The 21,309-nt window shown below is 37.8% G+C and overlaps 3 protein-coding genes across 3 annotated transcripts; all 3 read left to right on the top strand.

Moving 5' to 3' along the window:
• The first annotated feature begins 7,807 nt into the window (after positions 1 to 7,807).
• Positions 7,808 to 10,210, top strand: LOC306909805 (uncharacterized protein). Its single transcript, XM_079483847.1, has 5 exons — positions 7,808 to 8,655; positions 9,200 to 9,278; positions 9,366 to 9,427; positions 9,555 to 9,636; positions 9,720 to 10,210. Exons 1-5 carry the CDS (start codon positions 8,481 to 8,483, stop codon positions 9,790 to 9,792), a joined length of 471 nt encoding a protein of 156 aa, XP_079339973.1. The 5' UTR covers positions 7,808 to 8,480; the 3' UTR covers positions 9,793 to 10,210.
• LOC306909748 (uncharacterized protein) lies at positions 9,907 to 12,820 on the top strand (the record flags this gene model as incomplete). Its single annotated transcript, XM_079483780.1, has 14 exons — positions 9,907 to 9,938; positions 10,299 to 10,358; positions 10,447 to 10,506; positions 10,595 to 10,654; positions 10,738 to 10,806; positions 10,890 to 10,960; positions 11,048 to 11,129; positions 11,213 to 11,272; positions 11,355 to 11,417; positions 11,501 to 11,584; positions 11,680 to 12,036; positions 12,145 to 12,213; positions 12,297 to 12,367; positions 12,455 to 12,820. 11 exons carry the CDS (start codon positions 9,907 to 9,909, stop codon positions 11,750 to 11,752), a joined length of 714 nt encoding a protein of 237 aa, XP_079339906.1. The 3' UTR covers positions 11,753 to 12,036; positions 12,145 to 12,213; positions 12,297 to 12,367; positions 12,455 to 12,820.
• A 2,570-nt stretch (positions 12,821 to 15,390) lies between these two features.
• Positions 15,391 to 17,460, top strand: LOC306909156 (uncharacterized protein). Its single transcript, XM_079482577.1, has 4 exons — positions 15,391 to 15,541; positions 15,647 to 15,873; positions 17,022 to 17,060; positions 17,360 to 17,460. The coding sequence occupies exons 1-3, from the start codon at positions 15,473 to 15,475 to the stop codon at positions 17,026 to 17,028; spliced, it is 303 nt and encodes a 100-aa protein (XP_079338703.1). The 5' UTR covers positions 15,391 to 15,472; the 3' UTR covers positions 17,029 to 17,060; positions 17,360 to 17,460.
• Positions 17,461 to 21,309: the final 3,849 nt, after the last annotated feature.

Raw genomic sequence — 21,309 nt, 5'->3', positions numbered from 1 at the left:
ATGGCGGCCGTGATGACGTCTGCGCTGTAAAGTGCATTACACACGTGTCTTGAAAAAATTGGTTTTGCTGGTTTCTTCTGTAGTGCCATAAGAACTTTATACACAAATGGTAGTACAGTTCAGTAATTTTAAATCGTGGTGCAACCCGCCGTTTTGAAATTTTGAGAGGAATAAGCCAGGGCTGCCCCATTTCACCTTACCTTTTTCTTCTCGCTGCTCAGCTTCTATGTATTCATATAAAAACCATTAATCTGAAAGGAGTAACTATAGCTGAACGAGAGGTGATTATCAGTCAGCTTGCAGATGACACGACTCTCTTTCTCAAGGATGCTATGCAGATCCCCTCGGCAATAAATGTTATTGAGTTTTTCTCCAAAGCTTCGGACCTGCAGTTAAATGTTAAAAAATGTGAGCTCTTGGCCATTAAAAACTACAATTACTCCTTTATTTATGGTATTCCTGTGAAGGAAAATATTTGTTATTTAGGATTTTATATGGGCCAGAAAGAAAGATGCATTTTAAATTTTCTATCCCTTACAGATTAAATTCAGAAGAGATGTAACCAGTGGCTACAAGATCTCTCTTTGAGAGGTAGGGTGCTTCTTACGAAGGCTGAAGGATAATACACTAACTGTTGATTATGAATCAATACAACAACACACAACATTAAATAAACCAATCGAAATCCTCTAGAGGCTTGCTGCTTAAACTCCCACCCACGTGCGGCTGACCCGCCCAATACCGGCCTGTTTTTCTCTGTCAAAAAAACATAATCAGGTAATATCAAGCCATATTATTTACATTTGGGCCTTGAGGTAGGTCAAATATGCAGCCAAAATAGCTATTGAAAATAAATATGTTTAACTTCTGTTGTTATCGGCAGGGCAGTGGTTCTCAGATTAAGTACAAATATCTTTTCAAATTAGACATTTCCAATGCGTTGCAACAAACTAATTTGCCAGAAAAGTCAAAAGTAAACCTGTAAGTAAAATCTTCACTTTTCCTCTTACAATTTGTTTTGATGCATCTTGTTTTTCACTTTCATCTACTACAACAGTATTTTTAAATAAGATGATTTGTAAAATCTATATATCAAAGACAGAAATTCTATTTACTTATTAAGAATACGCATCGATATTTGCATACAAATTTCGAAAATATCTGTATTAACCGACAGAAAATGTGACCTATGGTGATCAGTCTTTTCACGTAGTGTGTCAAATCCATCTTATAAAATATTTGAAATACTATTTTAAAACGGAGTTAAATAAATTTATTATTGACATATTATTGTTTTCAATGCCCTGTGTGTACGAGTACCACAGTTTGATAACCACTGCTCTAAGGTTCAGTTTAAATGAAAAAAACGAATATTATTATTTTAGCAAAGAAATGTTTGAGGAGCTGTAAATTTAATCACTGAAAAGTGTTGTTTTCTTATTTCTGATGTGATTTTCAGGGCATTTTTTAAAAGGCCACCATTTGATCCACTAATTTATATCATGTGTTTTTTATTGCTGTTATCGTGTTAAATTACATTTTCTCTTTTCTTTCTCTCTCTGGTTAAAGAATACATCAATGGAAGCTGCTAACAGTAATCGGGAAAGGACAAGAAGAAGAAGAAGAAGAAGGGAAGGCTGCGACAGGCTTTGAAAAAAGTCTTCGATTGCTTTTTTCCCTGCGATTCGTCCACCTAAAAAGTGTCTTCTGACTGAGGATGACGTCTGTCATGGTCTTGACCTGTTTCTCTGGGCTTTGTCGTCTTGTGATTGTACGCTGTTTTATCGAGCACATGGAGCTTTGTTTTGACAGCGCACCATGTGCTTGGTGCCCATTCATGTCTCCTTTCCACCTCGCACCTGTAGCCATTGTCCCGTTATTAGTTTTCCTATTTATTCCCAGCCTCCCTCTTGTCTACTCCGCCGAGGAAGATGATCCGTTTTATGCCAGTGAAGACTTTGCATATGAGCTGGAAATGTATCCAGAGGTATGACGGTCATTCCTATTACTGGATCACTTTTAGACTTCTACTGGGGACCTAAAAGTTACTGAATTATAATGATCCGTATTGTCTCTTACAGATTTTTATGAAGAACAAAGCTTGAGTCCTCCTGCGTCTTTCACATGCTCCAGCTGCAGCAATGGCACTTCTGTTCTTCTGCTCACATACCTAGACGCAGAAGCTGTGAGGGGTAAGAAAAACTAAATGTTTGGACGGTCTCACTGTTTGATACATGATATAATATTGATTGAAACTTTGTCGATGCATGTACATTCTGTTTATGACGAGTACAAAAGTGTCTTGAGCAAAATCAAAGCATTCGATGGATGTGCCAAGCACTGTATAATGCATGTATGGTGTCTCTTAGCCTTTTACTGTCCAGTGTGGAGGAGGAGGATTCAAATGAGCTTACTGTGACGACCCTGAGTCTTCCTATTGGGCAGAATGTCATTTAACAGGAAGACCAACCGGAAGCTCCTCCCAATTAACTAGAATATATAAAAACTGATTTATATTATTATAGGAACCGCTCTCTGTGGGATAGACTTCCCCAGGGTGTAAGCGCTCTCTTTTGGTTTTGTTTGCATTTAGTTTTCCTTAGACATGTAGCATGCTTATTTTCTGTTATAAATTTACTTGTTTCTTGGTTACCCTAGACTTCTGTTTGTTCTTATTCCTTATTTGTTGTGTTGTTTAAATTTAATAAAATAATTTTCATTCATCAGACTTTGTTGTCCGATCCCCTTTTATGTTGCGACTTGTAACGAGCGGGTCATAATATAAAATTGGAGGCTCGTCCGAGATGCTACATGCTTAGGTAAATGCAATATATTTTCAGTGTGTTCAGTTGTGTAAATGAGCAGATTCCTGTAAGTTAGAGTGTTCTCAGCTGGGTTTGAAATCCTTACATCGAGACACTATTTGTTGTTTTCGTTTGTTATTTTTCCTTTCTTATTTTTGAAGGTTATTCTGGGCGGAGGTTTTGAATCTCTGTTGGGGATATGCTTCAGGCTTTGGTTTTATTACCAATGGTCCTTGAGTTCAGCGTTTAAATGTGCCTCGAGCCCGGTACACCTTTGGAAGATCAGGTAGGTTAGTTAGTTCGTGGGTTTATAGTTAGCTGGAGTCGCTCATTTTTCATATAAGAGAGCACTGTTGTTGTTGTTTTTTTCTGTATCAAACAAGTAGTGTTAGACTGTGGGTATCAAAGTGATCCTATGACTGAACACTTTCTGTTTTCCTAACAGTTTTCCAAACATCGGGAACACATGTTAAAGTAACTCCACCCTCCAGCGCAATGTCAGCATTCCACCAATCGTAAAGAACATTGTTTGCCAAGAGAACACTTGGATAAATGGACCTTCATCTGAAAACCTCAGGTAAGTCTAATTGTGATTAAAGGACATATAATCATTTATATTATTTTTGCAAAGCCATCAGGTGCACACAAAAAAAGGATTTGTGCAATTGAGAAATATCATTTTCTCTTTCACTTATGTTGTTATAATAAAATATGACGGTTTGTCATAATTTTTGTCATAATTGTGTGTTTTATTTTTATTTATTTATTTTTCGGGGGGGCGCTCAAAGGTGGTCTCGCCAGGGGTGCAAATCAATGTAGCGGACTGTAGGCCAATGTAGGCCACTGGCTGAGCGGATCCACTGTTTTTTTTATAAAATAGTATTATTACAATATTCCAGAATAGTCAGCAAGTTGACTATATAGTGCGGTAAAAATTTTCCCAAAACACACGCAAGCATGAATCTGACCCTGTTCAATTTTTCCGACAACAAAGCACCTGAACACAACCAGCTCAGAATAATGACTTCACAAGTGAGAACTGACGAATTTCTGAGAGCATGTGAAGGCAGCATAAACCGATTAAAAATTGTACTTGGACGCTGGTTGGGAAGGCCTCTCAAGGCTTATTTATGCTGCTCAATCTGTGCATTTGGAGTCAAAGCCCTGTAAAATTATTGACCAGATAGCCTACTCTTTGAATTTTTGGTGGAAAAACTCAATTCATTATATAAAGAAATCTGTTGTCATGAATATTAGTGAAAAGGGTGGTCTTAATATTTTGGATTGTAGTACTTTGAATTATACATTTAAAATTAATTGGTTGAAACGATTTAGAAAGAACCCAGTGTCTTTATGGAACTTTATTCCTAATTATGTTTTTTCTCAGCTTGGTGGTCTGGACTTTCTTCTGTTATGTAACTACAAAACAGAAAAATTGCCAGCAATATTATCTGATTTTCACAGGCAATCTCTCTTGGCATGGTCTTTGATATTCAAGCACAACTTCCCCCCATAGATATTTTATTTGGAATAACTGGCATATTTTATTTGGAATAACTGTAATATTTTATAAAAGAATAAGTCTATATTTTTTCAGAATAGGATTGATAAAAATATCTTGTTGGTTAGTCAATTAATCAATTCTCAAGGGTTGCTGTTTTCATATAAGGAGTTTTTTGGTCACTTTCAATTTCCTGTTTCTCCCAGAGAATTTTCAATAGTTATGGGCTCAATCCCATCAGGTGTTCTTGCTTTACTGCGAGGAACTCAATCTCTATCTCCAGTCTCACGGAGTTTGGTCAATACTGTTGGCAAATTGTGCTTTGCTTCTCCTTGTATAAACAATAGATTAGTCCATTGTTACTTTACTGTCTGTGACCGCTGGAATAATGCTGTTGGTAATATTTGTTGGAAAAAAGTTTGGATGCTTCCACATCTCTTTTTTTTAACCAATAAAGTAAAAGAGATTTCTTAAATTCTACCCTGTTTCCTCCAGTTGTTCTTTCTGTGACAACTCTGATGAAACTGTAGTTCATCTTTTTTGGTACTGTCCATTTACCAAAATGTTTTGGCAAGATGTTTTACGTTTTATTAGGTCTGAAATCTATAATGAATGTGTGTTGTATTGGAAGGATGTGGTCCTAGGCTTTGTAGATTGATTATAATCTAAAAAAGGTCATTTTTATGTAATTAATCTGATCTTGTTACTAGCAAAGTTTCATATTCATAAATCTAAATATTTAAATGTGAAACCTCTTTTTTTTTATTTTTTGAAAGAACTTGAAAAATACCTCTTTTCTATTGAGTTGTCTGAGAACAAAAAGGCCTTAAAACATTATCTGTTTGTAATTCTTTTAATTGTAATTCTGAAAAAAAAAGAAAGATTGGTTTGCCAGTCAAAAAAAAGTGCATTACCCACCCTTAGTATCAGTTATTCGCGTATAAATTAAAAAGATGACATCTGTTTTTTTGACATTTGTTTGTTTGTGTGTTTGTATACGTTCAGATTTTAAGATTTGACCCAGTATAGAATTCAGTAATTATTTCCAATTAGCAAGATAAATGTGCCTGAAAAATATTCTCCTGTTAACTATTTTCAAGAGTTAATCAAATCTGACAGATATAAAATTTTATTGTTGATCTTTTTCTGTTAACTTTAAAATTCAGTTTAAATAAAGGTTGTTATAACAGAAAAAAAAATCATTATAATTATATGAGCAAGCGCACGTCAAAACTTGATTTCGGTACTTTTGATGCACTTATCAATCATAATACATTTTACATTTTCACATTTTAAAAGAAAGGCGTGTGTGGACTAAGGCTATACCTGTGAATCTGATCCCTAAAGATCTGCATGTCTAATATTTACTCTCACTGCACTTTTGTGTCATACCCATGAGTTATACATATTATCTGTCTTAAAATAATGAATAGATGAATTTAAGACTGGAAGACAAATAATGTTTTAAAAACAAGGTTCTCTGTGTATCAAGACTTAGTCACGTTCTAGTGTGAATTGTATTGAACTGGCCAAATGTAATACAAGTATGCTAAGAATTAAACTACAGGTAGTTTGTGGCAAGTTTCCACAATGGTTGTCACAAAGAATTGTTGCGTTGTTACAGTTATGTGAAAAAGGGTTATAGGCGACTATATGGCTCATCATAAACTTCGCCGCCGAGAGGCTGATTGAAGGAACCCTTTTGTCAGACGCGCTTGCTTGCAATGATCATAACTCAGAAGACTTCGTTTCTCATTTGATTTTATTTGCATAACAAACGAGGTATATATCCAATACATGTATCCATCATTCCAATTTGCAGTCGAAACTTGGTAGCGGTCAACAAAGAAAATAAGCCTTTCCCCGTCCCCCCTCTCTTCCTAACCCTGTACACAGAAGTGAACAGAGGATATTACCACTTCCGCCACCACCAGGTGCCGTAAATCACCTTAATTGATAAATGAATGTGTTTATCAACTCGCTCCAATAAGGGTATAAATTGTGTGGTCTTTACTGCAGGTATTTCTGTGAGACCCAGCTGAAGACATCCAGAGGCATAGACAGATGTTGGCCTGCAGAACACCAAACTGACCTATCCGCATGTCCCATGCATGTTTGAAAACTACCATGTTATTAGAGGAATCGTTTACCCAAAAACGAAACAAAGACATTGCCGTCATTTACTCATGACATTTCAAACTTACTTTCTTCAGCAAAACACAGAAGAAGATGTTTTAAATAATGTTGGTAATGTAAAACCGTTAGTCCCCATTGACTAGCACTTCTTGTGTGCCCATAGAAGCAAGCATTGTTCTGTTACAAACATTCTTCAAAATATCTTCTTTTTTGTTTTGCAACAGAAAGAAGTGCATACAGGTTTAAAATGACATAATTGTTATTTTGAGTATATATAAGTAAGCCTGTGTTGGTGATGTATTTTCATTGGTCAATGCAACATCAACGTAGCACGCACTATTGCAATCTGGCGCCAACAACCAACGGCTAACGTTTGCTAGTAGTGTACATGGTATCTTGATTTTTCTTTAGTATGGCCAAACAAGTAACTCTCACTTATTTAAAAAAGAACTCGTATTGAGATTAATAATTATTTGGAGGACCGATCTGTGGATCGTAATGGAACAACCGCTGGCTCTGAGAATGGAGCAGCGAGCAGCTTTCAGCTATGATCACTTTGAGAACTTTTCCTGCAAGCACCCTGAACTAGTGGAAAACGTATTTTGATCAACACCACGTTATAACCTCAATATGTGTTGAGCGCTTTCCTCTCAATAACATAAACACATTTTTTTTAAAAAGGCAACAAAAGAAAGAAGGCGTCTGGTCTGATCACAGTGATGTTGTTTGATATGTTTATACCAGCTCTGTAATTCAGCACTATAAGTCACGTCACGTTTATTGTTTTTAAACAATATAGCATATTGCTTTAAAGCCACACAAAAAACCGTCAAATAGCCTATCATAACTTTCTATAAGCCTACTGTATAATTGAGACAGAAGGCAGAAAGACATAGGCCGCGGAAACACAGGTCCTATAGTGGGTTCGTTTGAACGCACTTTAATTCACAGCCGACGTTCTTGGTTTGCTTCTTATTTATTAAATCGAGGAAATTGTTTGATTAGACATTGATTAAAATTAAGATACAATTTATACAAAAGTCTTTCTACTAAACAAACCTATGAAGTGGTCATAAATCATGTCTGGCATGTCATATTGCGCCTCTTATAATCCTGTTCGGTGTTCACTTTTCATAACCAAAATAGATTAAATAAATAATAAAACAATATTATAATATTTAACATATATATGAACCTAAATACGTTTTCTTTTCTGTATTAGGATGTTTTTATAGACTTTTATAGACGTTTCTTATTCAAAAGTGATGTACACGTGATGTGCACGATAAGATACAGTGATACAGAACACAGGCCCACCTCGACTTAATCCAGGCCCACCCATCTGTCACGTTCTGCATCCGCCACTGATTTAAAAGTTTCCTGCTATGGCGGTCAAAGCTGCTTCACTGCTGTTGTTTGCTAACATTATTCCAAAATATCTTTCTTTGTGTTCAACCGAACAAAGAAACGTATACATGTATGGAGATGTCATTTTTGGTGGAGTATCCCTTTAATGTTTTTACTGTAATGTATTACTAACGTTTCTATGGCAAGGGTTTGTTCTACTCTTGATACGTCATAAAGCGCGTTCCATCTGCCTCTATATAAGCTGCCGCCTCACCTCAGTCGTCGTGGGTTTGAGTTCGGCGTGTACGAGAGTTTTGAGCTCCTGCGAGATCAAGGCTTTTCGAGCGATTGTGTTTTTATTTGTGATTCGTGCGTGTTTTCTGTCGGTGTGTCGTTCTTGAGCGAAGGAAGTGAGACCGGAGAGTAACCGAAAGGTCACTTATTCGTTGACTCCTACCTGATCCTCGAACAGCTCCACAGTTCACTTGCGACTCGTTTGGATCCACGCGGCGTGTTTTCTCTGCGTTTTCGTGCTTGTTTTCTGTTGGCGTGTCGTGCTCGCGTTAAGGAAGTTGAGACCGGATAGTTACCGTAAGGTGATTTATCCGTCGACTCCTCCCTGATCGGAGAACAGCGCCACAGATCACCTGCGTCGATTCGTTCGGATACAGACCGCCGTGGACCAAATCACGATGACTCCTTCTACCGTTTCTGGAGCATCTTTCGATGACTTTGATGACATCGAGCCCATAACATCGTGGGCCGATTCCGTTGACGATGATTACGATGTTGTGGCGTTGGGGGTGAAGATTCCGTCATGGGCTGTTCTTGACTTCCCCGTGGTGCCCTTAGGCAGATTCAAGAATCGTGAGTTATATCATCTTTGAGCAACACTATAAATGCTGTGAAATGTGTGACTGTCTGTGTAAAAACAGTTGAAGTTTCGTTATTCAGCTTGTTATTAACCGTTTGCTACATATAACCATCCAGTTTACATTTTCATATATTTATTGACTGAGTCGTTTTAAATCACTGACCGAAATATATCGAATAATCTTTTATTTACACACGTGACCAATGATCGTTCGTCATTTCTGTGGTTTTGACTACTTTGATGCTCCTGAATCTTATAATAGCGTTGAGATGTTAGTCTGGATTTCACAGACAGTGTTGTTTCATACTTGATGTCTGATTGTGAGTTATGTGTCTGATCTATCACTTTACTTTCCTGTTTTGTTATTGTCTTTTAGTCAAATAAGGCTAAAATGGACTCTATAGGCTTATATGCATTAACTCTGAACTATGACATTCATTAAAAAAAAATATTTTCAATAAAGAAACTTTGCATAAGTAAAAGCACAGCATGAATATGATTCATTGTCATTGACCTTCTGTTATTTGTTTTCAACAGCAGAGAGTTCAGTTAAAAGAGTCCTCAGTCAGACGAGCGACTCTCGTGTGTGGAGAAACCAAGCACCTTCTCCGTCTGAGTGAGTTGAGCAATTCTCTTAGTTTATACACATCTTGAGTATCTGTAGAAACAAAACTTAAAATATCTGTCATCATTCTACCATCAGCTCCAGAGTGAGGTCATATCAAGCGTCTGAGGCAGGGAAGAAGTCCAGGAGAAACAACATTGGTAAGTTATTACCTTCTTTTCCACTGCTATCAATGCTCTTTTATTTTTCAGATATAACATCTAAAAGATGTTTTTATAGATTTATCGATCATTGGACGATTTAGCTACTCTGATTTGTTCTCAACAGGTTTTCCACAGAAGGAGAGGATGAGTGGAGCAAAATTGTCCACCAAGGCTCCCACAACACCTACACCAACTTCTCTACCTTGGTTTGTTGAACAAATTTGTTGAGTTTATAACTGTGCGAATGTTTGCTGAAACAGTATTAAAAGTACTTTTCTTGTATTGCTAGGCGTAGATCTCCTCCCTCGATAGTCGAAAACAGGCCGGAGAGACCTGTCCAAGATGCTCCACCGCCTCAGTGAGTTGAAAAAACTGTCAGAGTTTATAAATGTATATATACATATACATTTCATTGTATTATTAGGTGTAGATCTAGTAGCTCGGCCTTAAAAACAGGCCGGAGCGACCTGTCCGAGATGCTTCACAGTCTCAGTGAGTTGAAAAAACTGTCAGAGTTTATAAATGTATATATACATATACATTTCATTGTATTATTAGGTGTAGATCTAGTAGCTCGGGCCTTAAAAACAGGCCGGAGCAACCTGTCCGAGATGCTTCACAGCCTCAGTGAGTTGAAAAAACTGTCCGAGTTTATAAATGTTTGAATTTTTACCGAAACGCTAGTTAATATACATTTCATTGTATTATTAGGCATAGATCTCCTCCCTCGGGCTTTAATAACAGGCCGGAGCAACCTGTCCGAGAAGCTTCTCCATCTCAGTGAGTGGAAATATGTTCACACTTGATAAACGTTTGCATGTTTGCCAAAACAATACTTAATATACATTTCATTGTATTTTCGGCTTAGATCTCCTCCTTCTGCCATTATTAGACAGGAGAGCCACGTCAGAGAAGCTTCTCCATCTCAGTGAGTTGAAATATGTTCACACTTGATAAACGTTTGCATGTTTGCCAAAACAATACTTAATATACATTTCATTGTATTTTCGGCTTAGATCTCCTCCTTCTGCCATTATTAGACAGGAGAGCCACGTCAGAGAAGCTTCTCCATCTCAGTGAGTTGAAATATGTTCACACTTGATAAACGTTTGCATGTTTGCCAAAACAATACTTAATATACATTTCATTGTATTTTCGGCTTAGATCTCCTCCTTCTGCCATTATTAGACAGGAGAGCCACGTCAGAGAAGCTTCTCCATCTCAGTGAGTCGAAATATGTTTTCACTTGATAAAAGTTCAAATGTTTGCCCAAATGGTACTTATAGAACTTTCCTTTGTATTTTTAGGCATAAATCTCCTTGCTGTGGGCCCCTGAAAAAGCGGAGGCCCTCTCAAGCACTATATTCACCACCTCAGTGAGTTGAAAGAAAAGTCTCAGTTTATAAATGTTTAATGTTTGCTGAAACACTTACTAATATACGTTTCATTGTGTTTTAAGGCTTCGAGTTCCTGCCACAAGCATCTGTGAAAATGGAGTGAGCGCTCTCCAGAACTCAACTCCAGCAAAAAGTACAGGATCAATGCTCTTTATTTTTCAAAACCCTAAACAGAGATGAACATGTGTGTCATTTATCTTCTCTGATTCGTTCTTAACAGCTGTTGCACAAAAGCAGGAGATGGGTGGACAAAATATAACCACCAAGCCACCCATCACACCTACACCAGCCCCTGAACCTGAGTGAGTAGAACAAACTGTCCCGACATATAAACGTTTGAATGTTTGCTGACGCGGTACTTAAAGTTCATCTCTTTGTATTTTAGGCAAATATCTCCTATCTTAAGGTCTTATAGAAAGTCTCTTACTGAGGCTTCACCACTTCGGTGAGTCAAACAAATTCTCTCAGTTTGTAAAGGTTTGAATGTTTGCTGAAACGGTGCTTGATATCAATTTCTTTGTTTCTAGTCCTAAACCGTTTCCTCCGGGACTATTTACAAGGCTAGAGCCCACAGATGCTTCACCACCTCAGTGAGTTGAAAAAAAAGTCTCAGTTTATAAGTGATTCATGTTTGCTGAAACAGTTCCTAATAAAGGTTTCATTGTATTTTTAGAGCCGTTGCCCAAAAGAAGGAGATGGGTGGGCAAAACATAACCACCATGCCACCCATCACACCTACACCAGCCCCTGAACCTGAGTGAGTAGAACAAATTCTGTCAGATTATAAATGTTTGAATATTAGCTGTAACTGTACCTAAAACAGTATTAAAAGTACTTTTCTTGTATTGCTAGGCGTAGATCTCCTCCCTCAATAGTCGAAAACAGGCCGGAGAGACCTGTCCGAGATGCTCCACCGCCTCAGTGAGTTGAAAAAACTGTCAGAGTTTATAAATGTATATATACATATACATTTCATTGTATTATTAGGTGTAGATCTAGTAGCTCGGGCCTTAAAAACAGGCCGGAGCGACCTGTCCGAGATGCTTCACAGTCTCAGTGAGTTGAAAAAACTGTCCGAGTTTATAAATGTTTGAATGTTTGCCGAAACGCTAGTTAATATACATTTCATTGTATTATTAGGCATAGATCTCCTAGCTCTGGCTTTAATAACAGGCCGGAGCAACCTGTCCGAGAAGCTTCTCCATCTCAGTGAGTCGAAATATGTTCACACTTGATAAACGTTTGCATGTTTTCACTTGATAAAAGTTCAAATGTTTGCCGAAATGGTTCTTATAGAACTTTCCTTTGTATTTTTAGGCATAAATCTCCTTGCTGTGGGCCCCTGAAAAAGCGGAGGCCCTCTCAAGCACTATATTCACCACCTCAGTGAGTTGAAAAAAAAGTCTCAGTTTATAAATGTTTAATGTTTGCTGAAACACTTACTAATATACGTTTCATTGTGTTTTAAGGCTTCGAGTTCCTGCCACAAGCATCTGTGAAAATGGAGTGAGCGCTCTCCAGAACTCAACTCCAGCAAAAAGTACAGGATCAATGCTCTTTATTTTTCAAAACCCTAAACAGAGATGAACATGTGTGTCATTTATCTTCTCTGATTCGTTCTTAACAGCTGTTGCACAAAAGAAGGAGATGGGTGGACAAAATATAACCACCAAGCCACCCATCACACCTACACCAGCCCCTGAACCTGAGTGAGTAGAACAAATTCTCTCAGTTTATAAATCCTCAAATGTTTGTTGAAACGGGACTTAAGTGGTTTTCCATGGTTTGCCAAAACTGTATTTCAATTTGTATTTCTAGGCATTTACCAGCTCCCCACCCTAACCCTAATCTGTTCTGCAAACGTCCACAACTTTCAGAAGTGTTGTTTAATATAATTGTGCTAAATGTTTATTTGTTGTCTTTGCAGAGAAAGAGCTGGGATGCACCTCAGATGTAGCCAGTAAACACCAACTGGCTGAAACAAAGAAGCAGCAAAAAAAAACATTAAAAAAAATGAATACATTAAATGCTCTTTAAAATCAGCCATAGTGTGCTTCATAGAGGACAGAGAAGGACTCGGGCGATCAAACCGTTATTTCTGCATAACTGCATCATAACAATCCTACACTTGAATTTACCACAGAGCAGGAACAGGCTACCCTGTGATATTCCTAAACGCAAAACTCTTCTAAATCATCAGTGAAAGTAATACTTGACTGAATAATAACAACAATAAGATATTTACATGCAAAAACATCTTAAGCAGATTTAGATACTTTACAGAGTAATTTTATAAGAAAAGGCACAGGCACTAAAAAAGATCCCCTTCGTTTGAAGTGAGGTCCTGAAAAGATCTGTTTGCCTCTCCAACCAAAAGAGAATCCTAAACGGAGTGGTGGAGGAAATCGAGTGTTGGGGTAATGGGTGGAAATGGGACTGGCCCTTACTCGCAGGGACGTGTTTATCCATATTAGCGCCTAGACTCATCATAAGCAACCGACAGACAGCTAATTCATAGAGAAATAAAATGCACAGCAAACATCAACTGAAAACCCACAATTGTGCCATTAGTCGCCGGACTGAACATGTGTCATATTTTGCATATCTTGAGCGGCCTCTATGCTAATAAGTTTGTCTTGTTTTTGTACATCTGAGTGTGACAGAGCCAGGTCCGGTTAGACTGAATGCTCAACCTCATGATGACCACAGATGATGCCTCTGTCAACAGAAGCTAATGGGAGTCTGCAGTGAGTCAGGTGGTGAAGGGATGCCAAATGTCCTGACAAAAGATGAAAAGGTATGAGGCTGCTTATATACTGTACATCCTGTTAACTTTGGACGGATTATTTGGTCAGATTGTAAACTAAAAGTCTAAAACTAAAAGTCTTAAACCAAAACTAAAAGTCTAAATTTGAAACTAAAAGTCCAAGTCGAAAATTAATTTGGTATTTAGGATAGGGCATTTTGTATGTAGGATTGGGCATTTAATCATTTAGCAATTTAAGATTGAGGATATGGGGATTTAGGATTGGGCATTTGAGGATTGAGGAGTGTATGTAAATTAGGAGGCGTGGCCCAAATACTGGAGGATGGGTTTGAAATGGCTGGTGTGCAGAGGCACTGTAGGTAGCAGTTGTCGCGAGTTTAGTGGTCAGATGGTGAGTGACAATGCAGGGGGGAAAAATAGAGAGATGATGGACGCCACGACAGAGAAGGAAGGCACTTTGTCATCATTCGTGACGAGAAATGCCACCGAGGCAGACCAGGTCACAAGTGCAGAGGTAAAAATGGCAATGCTGTGTGCCAAAAACAACATTCGTTTCACCTTCCACGATGACTTCAACAAGTGTGTAGCTGACATGTTCCCGGACTCTGCTATTGCACGAAAATACTCAACGGGAAAAACTAAGGCTACTCAACTCATCAAAGGTTAGCTAGCTAGCCACATAGGTACCTATCTTACTGTTAGGATACTGTAACTGTACATTTGCTAAAACGGTATAAAATGGGTTTGAATATTCTAACATTTGAGCGTTAACACACGACATGCATGTTTCAGGCTACTAGCTAATTATTGGACACTTAACAGGTGCAATAGCAGCAGAACTAGAGGACGAGTTGGCCAAAACATGCCAATCTCAGCCCTTTTACCGATGTGCGACGAATCGAACAATAGAAAAACAGACAAAGAATTTGTCATCCTGACTAGACTGTACGATGAGGCCACTCTGCGGGTCGCTACAAGATTCCTGGAGATGCCTACATGCAATGTAGGAAATGCAGAAAATCTGTATGTAAAGCTGAGTGAAGCATCAAGGTAAGGGGAACTGCACTTTGTTGTTGACATGTTAAGTAGTTTGCATTTAATTACAACCTTACATTTTGTCTGAGATGTTTGTGGCATTTTTTCCTGTTTCCAATAGAAAAAGAGGCATCCCATGGGATAACCTGATTGCCTTTAACTCTGATAATGTGGTTGTTATGAAAGGCCGACATAACTCTGTCATCAGCAGACTGAAGACCAGCCAGCCCCACGTCCAGGACCTTGGCTGCATTTGACACCTGGTATAGCTGGCCACTGGCGGTGGCATCAGAGCAGCCCAGGTACCGGTTGAAGACATCTTGGTGGGGATATACACCCACTTTGATAAAAGGTAAATGCATACATATAGGCCTGCTATTTATCTCGCCTAATGTTGTGTGTGTTACAATGTAACAACATTGCATGTGGCTAACTCATGAACAAGTTCAAATTCTCCAGTTCAAATTCTTTACACACACTCACTCACTCACTCAGCCACAATTCCAACCAGTAACAGAGTAATTTTTTATCTCTCAGTGCAAAAAGATGTGAAGAGTTTGTCGACTTCACTGATTCAGACCACCTGAAGCTCCTCAGGTACTGCAGCACTGGCTGAGTCTGTTAACCTGCATCCAGAGGGTGCTGAACCAGTGGGATGCACTACAGGTAGGATGGTTACTCCACTCAGCATATATCTACACAGTTTACTATGCTATATTTCCATTTTAACCATGTATTGCCACCCTGTATCTCTATGTACTGTAAGCCTACTTTAACAGTCATGAGAAGGTAGAGAGGAGTGTTAAAGTGCGTGATCTGGCAAGCCATCTGCGTGATCCAATCATGAAGATCTACTTCCTGTTCCTGAGTGCTGCCCTTAAGCCTTTATCTGAATTTAACATTGCCTTCCAGGTTGGTGTCGATGATATTGATTGAATGAGTGAATAATAGAATATATTTAAAAGCATTCTTATTTCACTGTTGTTATTTTGTTGTGACCATTGATATTATCTACAGTCAGAGGAAGTACAAATTCACAGACTTGAAGAGGAGATGTGCAGGCTGATAAAGGGGATCCTGGGCTACCTCATACCAGCCAGGGCAATCGTGGGTGTACCTCTCAGGGAGGTGGAGTATGGCGATGGGCATCAGTTGGCTGATGAAGATCTCTTTATCGGAGCAGACACAAAGGCATTCATGAGAAGCGCAGAGCTCCCCGTGTCAGCCGAGAAGAAAATCTTTCAGTGAGTATACTACCCAGTAGTTGTATTATGATATCATCTTTTGACAGTATGAGAGTATGGGCTGTACTTTGCCTAAAAATATTACCATTAATGCACCTTTTCACTCTTATGCTGTTGTAGAACTGTGAGAAGCTTCTATGAGGCAGTGCTTAAGTTCGTCTTAACATAACTCCAGGGACAGGTAGATAATAGAAACAGTTTCCAATAGGCTTTATGCCCAGCTCCACTACTTACCCTAACAACCACCCTAGCAATGGTAAGACACACCTGGATTAATCAGTTTGTCCAATAATGTAAGACTGGAAATAAATGAGTTGACTCAAGTTCAGGAAGTAGTGGAGCTGGGCATAAAACCTATTGCAAGGCAAGACAATTTTATTTGTATAGCCCATTTTTACAAACAATTTGTCTCAAGGGCTTTAGGTCGCATCAAATACAAAATCCTCTGGGGACAGTTACATTTTACATTTAGTCATTTAGCAGACGCTTTTATCCAACGCGATTTACAAAAGAGAGCAATAGAAGCAAGTTCCCCATTGATCCCCAGTTCCCTATTGATAACTTTATACTTGTTTAGATCTGCAATGTTCAGTCAAACACTTATTTTACTTTACAGAGGAAAGGCTAGGGGCCCTGTTCCCTCAGTTGAGACTGAAAGAGGATAAGATGAGAGAAGAATTAACAGACTATCAGGTGACAGATAGCAAGCAACTCCCCCAAGAAGACAGAATAGACAGATTCTGGGGCCTGGTAGGAAAGGACATGAGGTTCAGTGAGCTGCCAAAACTTATGAAGGCTTTACTATGCATTCCCCATAGCAATGCAAGTTCAGAAAGGGTGTTTAGCATGGTACGAAAGATTGTTACAAAGAATAGGATGTCGTTAGACAACAGAACTGTTTGCGCTCTTCTCTCGTGTAAAATGAACCACTCTGGCCCAGCCCACAAATACACTCCTTCCACAACAGTCTTAAAGAATGCAAAGTCTGCAACAAATTTGTACAATAAGTCACTAAAAGAGTAAAGAAAAGTTATGTAAAAGAAAAGCAATATGAAACGAATGAGTGTGAATGTGAAAATGTAAAGACAAATATGCAAATAATCCTTTAAATAAATGCTCTTCATATATACCCTTGTGTTTTCATCTAGGCTATAACGAATGTTCACAGCATGTCAATGTCAACAAAGGTAGGGCTATAGTTTATAAGTGGTTGACAAGTGGTGTTTTTAGCTTTCTTGTACACCCGTCTTAAAATGTAAGGGATACTAGAGCTTGGTTGGGGTGGTGGGACTGCTCGCGGCGGGTGCTGGAAAATTTCCCTTATTTTCAAATCCAAAATTTGACACGTATACGGCAATCAGTGTTTTAACTGTTGTACAGCAGGTGGCGCTGTTACACAACTTTGGGAAAAGTACAGAATCTCTGAACCTAGAAAGTATATATTTGATCTGTTTTTAATGATTGTTTGTTTACTTCTTTTTTAAAGACTGTCGGGGGAAAGAGTTATATGATTGACAGGATGATCCATCACATGTACTCACTTTTAACAATGTCATTGTTTTCACAGATTTCACATTTCTGTAGATGTTAGTTTTCAAGAATTTGCTCTTTTTCCAAAGTTTGTGTTTTCAATTTGGATTATGGTTGTCAACGTTAATGTGTTATTACATATAATTAAAGTCAGTGTAGGCAATTCTTTCCTTAAACGTTTTTTTGATATGCTGGTTGAAAGTCTGAAAGATCCGAAAGTTGAAAGATCCGGTCAGAATGCAATGACAGGATTATGTAGGGTTTATTTGGTCAGATTATAAACTAAAAGTCTAAAACTAAAAGTCTAAAACCAAAAGTCTTAAACCAAAACTAAAAGTCTAAATTTGAAACTAAAAGTCCAAGTCGAAAATTAATTTGGTATATAGCAGCCCTTCTCAAAGTCCGGACTCGGTAATTCGTTCCGGACCCGCCAAGTGCCAACGTCACACGTACAAACAAGTGTAGGGGGGCCGATCACTATGACGACTTTTTCACCATCACGCCCGAATCGTTCTCGTTACACTCCATTCCTATCCATGCCATCCGGTACATAAATGGTTTCATTTTCTACCAGAGCTGATTACGGTTTTTAGAATGTAAACAAAAACAAGTCACATGCTGCCCTGGTAACACAAGAGCCGGAGCTATAATGCATCTGGTCGCATTCATTAGCACGATTCAGCACTGTTACAGACTGCCTGGGCATATGAACATGAATGTAGTTTGTCTTTAAATATTCTCATAGTTTGTTGCCCAGATGGATATTTGTTCTGCATGATTCACTAAAAGTTACATTGAAGTAGTATTTCATAAATAAAAAATATGTAAATGAGCACGAATTTTCATTTTGTTGTATAATTATACAGCACTGTATGTCACAGTTAAGACCGTTAACGCAAGTACGACTAGATAACGCCATGAATATGATGATTAAGCATATGAAGAGTTTATTTGCAAAAAAAATGTTCAAAAACAATGTTTAAATGTGCATTTAAATTAATATAAATGAAATGCAATTGTGTTCTTTATATTAAGTAATAATGTAAAATACAACTAACACAATAAAACCGTTAAACATTTTTTATCATGTTTTTATTGAGTTATCCGTTTTTGCAAATAAACTCTTCATATAGAGTTGATATGTTATTTAAAGTTTTTAAAGTTGTTTTTAATGTTTATTAAAAGCACGTTTTGTAATAACAATTGTACCGGACCTTTTACATTGACTAGAATTCAGATTTGGACCTTTGAATGTAAACTTTGAGAACCCCTGGTATATAGGATTGGGCATTTAATTATTTAGCCGTTTAGGTTTGGGGATTTAGGATTGGGAATTTGAGGATTGAGGATTTGGGGATTTAGGATTGGGAATTTGAGGATTGAGGATTTGGGGATTTAGGATTGGGAATTTGAGGATTGAGGATTGGATATTTAATGATTTCAACCTCTTTTAATGTCCATTTATATAAAATAATAAGTCAAAGCACTTTTCAATCAAAGAACGGCTCGAAACGGCTCCCTGGTCTTATCAAAAGGCTTCTAAGGCAAATCAATATGTTGTTTAAGAGAAATATCCATATTGACAACGCCTTTAACGATAATGTCTAACATCGGAAATCCCTTTGCTGCACGCCAACGAGAGGCTTGTTTTACTGCTGAATGATGGTGACGAAAGCTCCTGCCAAGAGGAGGCGGTGTACTTTTGACTGGAAACTAAAAATGTATGTGTTCATCACAGAAAGTTATGACACGCCTGCGTCATTTGCCGAAAAACAAGCCCCTCGTTCGCCCTGCAGCTGAGGGATAACAGACATTAACGTTAATAGAGTTGTAACCTATTCACTCCCATTCTACCTCATTGGAGTAAAAGGATAGGTGGTTATATAACTCCAACTGCATTATTCTTCAAGAAGAAAGTCATATTCACCTAGGATGCCCTGAGGGTAAAACATGGGCAAATTTCTTGGCTGATGTATCGCTTTAACCACAAGGCTTTTATTATGTAAAAAACTATAATTTTCTAATCTTCCTGTCCAATTGGCTGGTCTTAGCTTAATTATGCTCCAAAAAGCATCAGATGCTTTAGTATTTTTTTTCACTTTGACCATTTAGAAATACTTTCAACACCTTAGTAAGAGAGACAATGTTACACCAATAAAGATTTTCAAGTCAGACCTCGAATTGTTTGTGGTGGTCAGATGCTATTGTATGATGTCAGTCATCTCAGACGTTTAGAATTACATGACAGTGCTCCTTAGCAGTGCTACAGCCCACTGTCAAAATAAAACATTTGCAAAAAAGATTAGAAATGCAACATACCACAATAATTATAGATAAAAGTTGAATTTACCATCCTCAATTTTGAGCTTTTCAAAGACTTTCTCCACTGTCCAACTAAACAAAAATGTCACAACATAAAGCAAATCAATCATTTAGTCGACAATGCTACTCAAACCGCAAAAACAGATCTGCATTTTAGTCAGAATCCCAAAATAACATTCTAGATGGGAACCCCTTTATTTGATATATTTAAGTTTAACTCAAGTCTCCAACAGCACACACGTCCACACACTCCAATGAGTATCATACAATTTACAATTTATACAAAATACACAATATATTTGATCATAATTTGCATAACTATATACTATTTATTAAAAACAGGCTTCTTTTACTGTATTTTGGATCGTGTTTAAATTGTGTCGTGTTAGTGTTGTGGGGATTTTTCAACGATTTCAGTGCAGTTTACATAGTTACGCCCAGTAGGTGGTGGCAAGGGACTGTTATAGAGTCTGTCAGTCAGCCAAGTCTGCTTTATTCAGAAAATAACTATGACTATTAATATGTCATTCATAGTTATTTCAAGAGTGAGTCCTGCAGTTATATGCCGGTGTAATTCCCGAAACCTTGCAGCGTGTACGTGGCCTTTGGTTTAAGCAGCATGAAAAACAAGTTTTATACAATTCTGAATGGATTATATATAACACAGAAACCGCATACCGAGCACTCCCTTCAGGATTACTCAAGAGCTGTCACTCATATTCATCGAGATCTCTAGCACCCCAGAACCAAGCCTGATAATAATTTACACAAGGAATACAAAAGCCCCGACACGGAGTTGATAAATACAGTGGAAAGATAAATAGAGAGAGAACATTAACCGTAGAAGCAAAAATGACCTTTAGAACAAAGTAGAAGCTTCCTCGACTGCGAGTGGAGGATTCTTATACTCCATATTATAGCTGAAGTTAGCTTCACGGTCACAAGCAGTCATGTCAACGATGTCCTTTAGACGTATGCATTTAAAATTAAAAGAGTCATGACAACTAGCCCATAAACAAACTTAATATAAGTAAATATATTGTAAGTAATGAATTCACAAAATAGACCATATCCATTGCATGAACTTAATCACATTTGTCATTATCATTTTTACTCATAAAAATATCTGATTATATTAGGTTACCCCATAAGTCTATTTTCCTCCGTTCTATTCAAGCACTTGTTTTTATGTCAAGGTGACTTTTACAGGATCTGTTACAGACGTGCTCAAATTTGTTGGTACCCTTACAGCTCATTGAAATAATGCTTCATTCCTCCAGAAGAGTGAGGAAATTAAAAGCAATCGTACCTTTTCATGCCTTTGGTATGTCATAGAACAAAGCAAAGAAGCTGTGGAAAGAGAAGAATTATTGCTTATTCTACAAAGATTTTTGGACACACTTGTTGATACCCCTTGGATAAGATAATAACCCCTAGAATTGTAAATTTTAAAGGGCATTTTCTCATTGTTGTGTGCACATGCAAGAAATGTGAAATCACAATGTTTACAATGAGACAGTGGCCTCAAAAGTTTTAATATAAGCCTACTTATCAGTCAAAATATAAATGTTCTACACAGCCTAT

Source organism: Barbatula barbatula (assembly GCF_947034865.1).
Source record: "Barbatula barbatula genome assembly, chromosome: 20".
NCBI classification, from domain to species: Eukaryota; Metazoa; Chordata; class Actinopteri; order Cypriniformes; family Nemacheilidae; genus Barbatula; species Barbatula barbatula.
The sequence above is the reverse complement of the archived record's forward strand: the minus strand, read 5'-3'. Positions and strand labels throughout refer to the sequence as shown.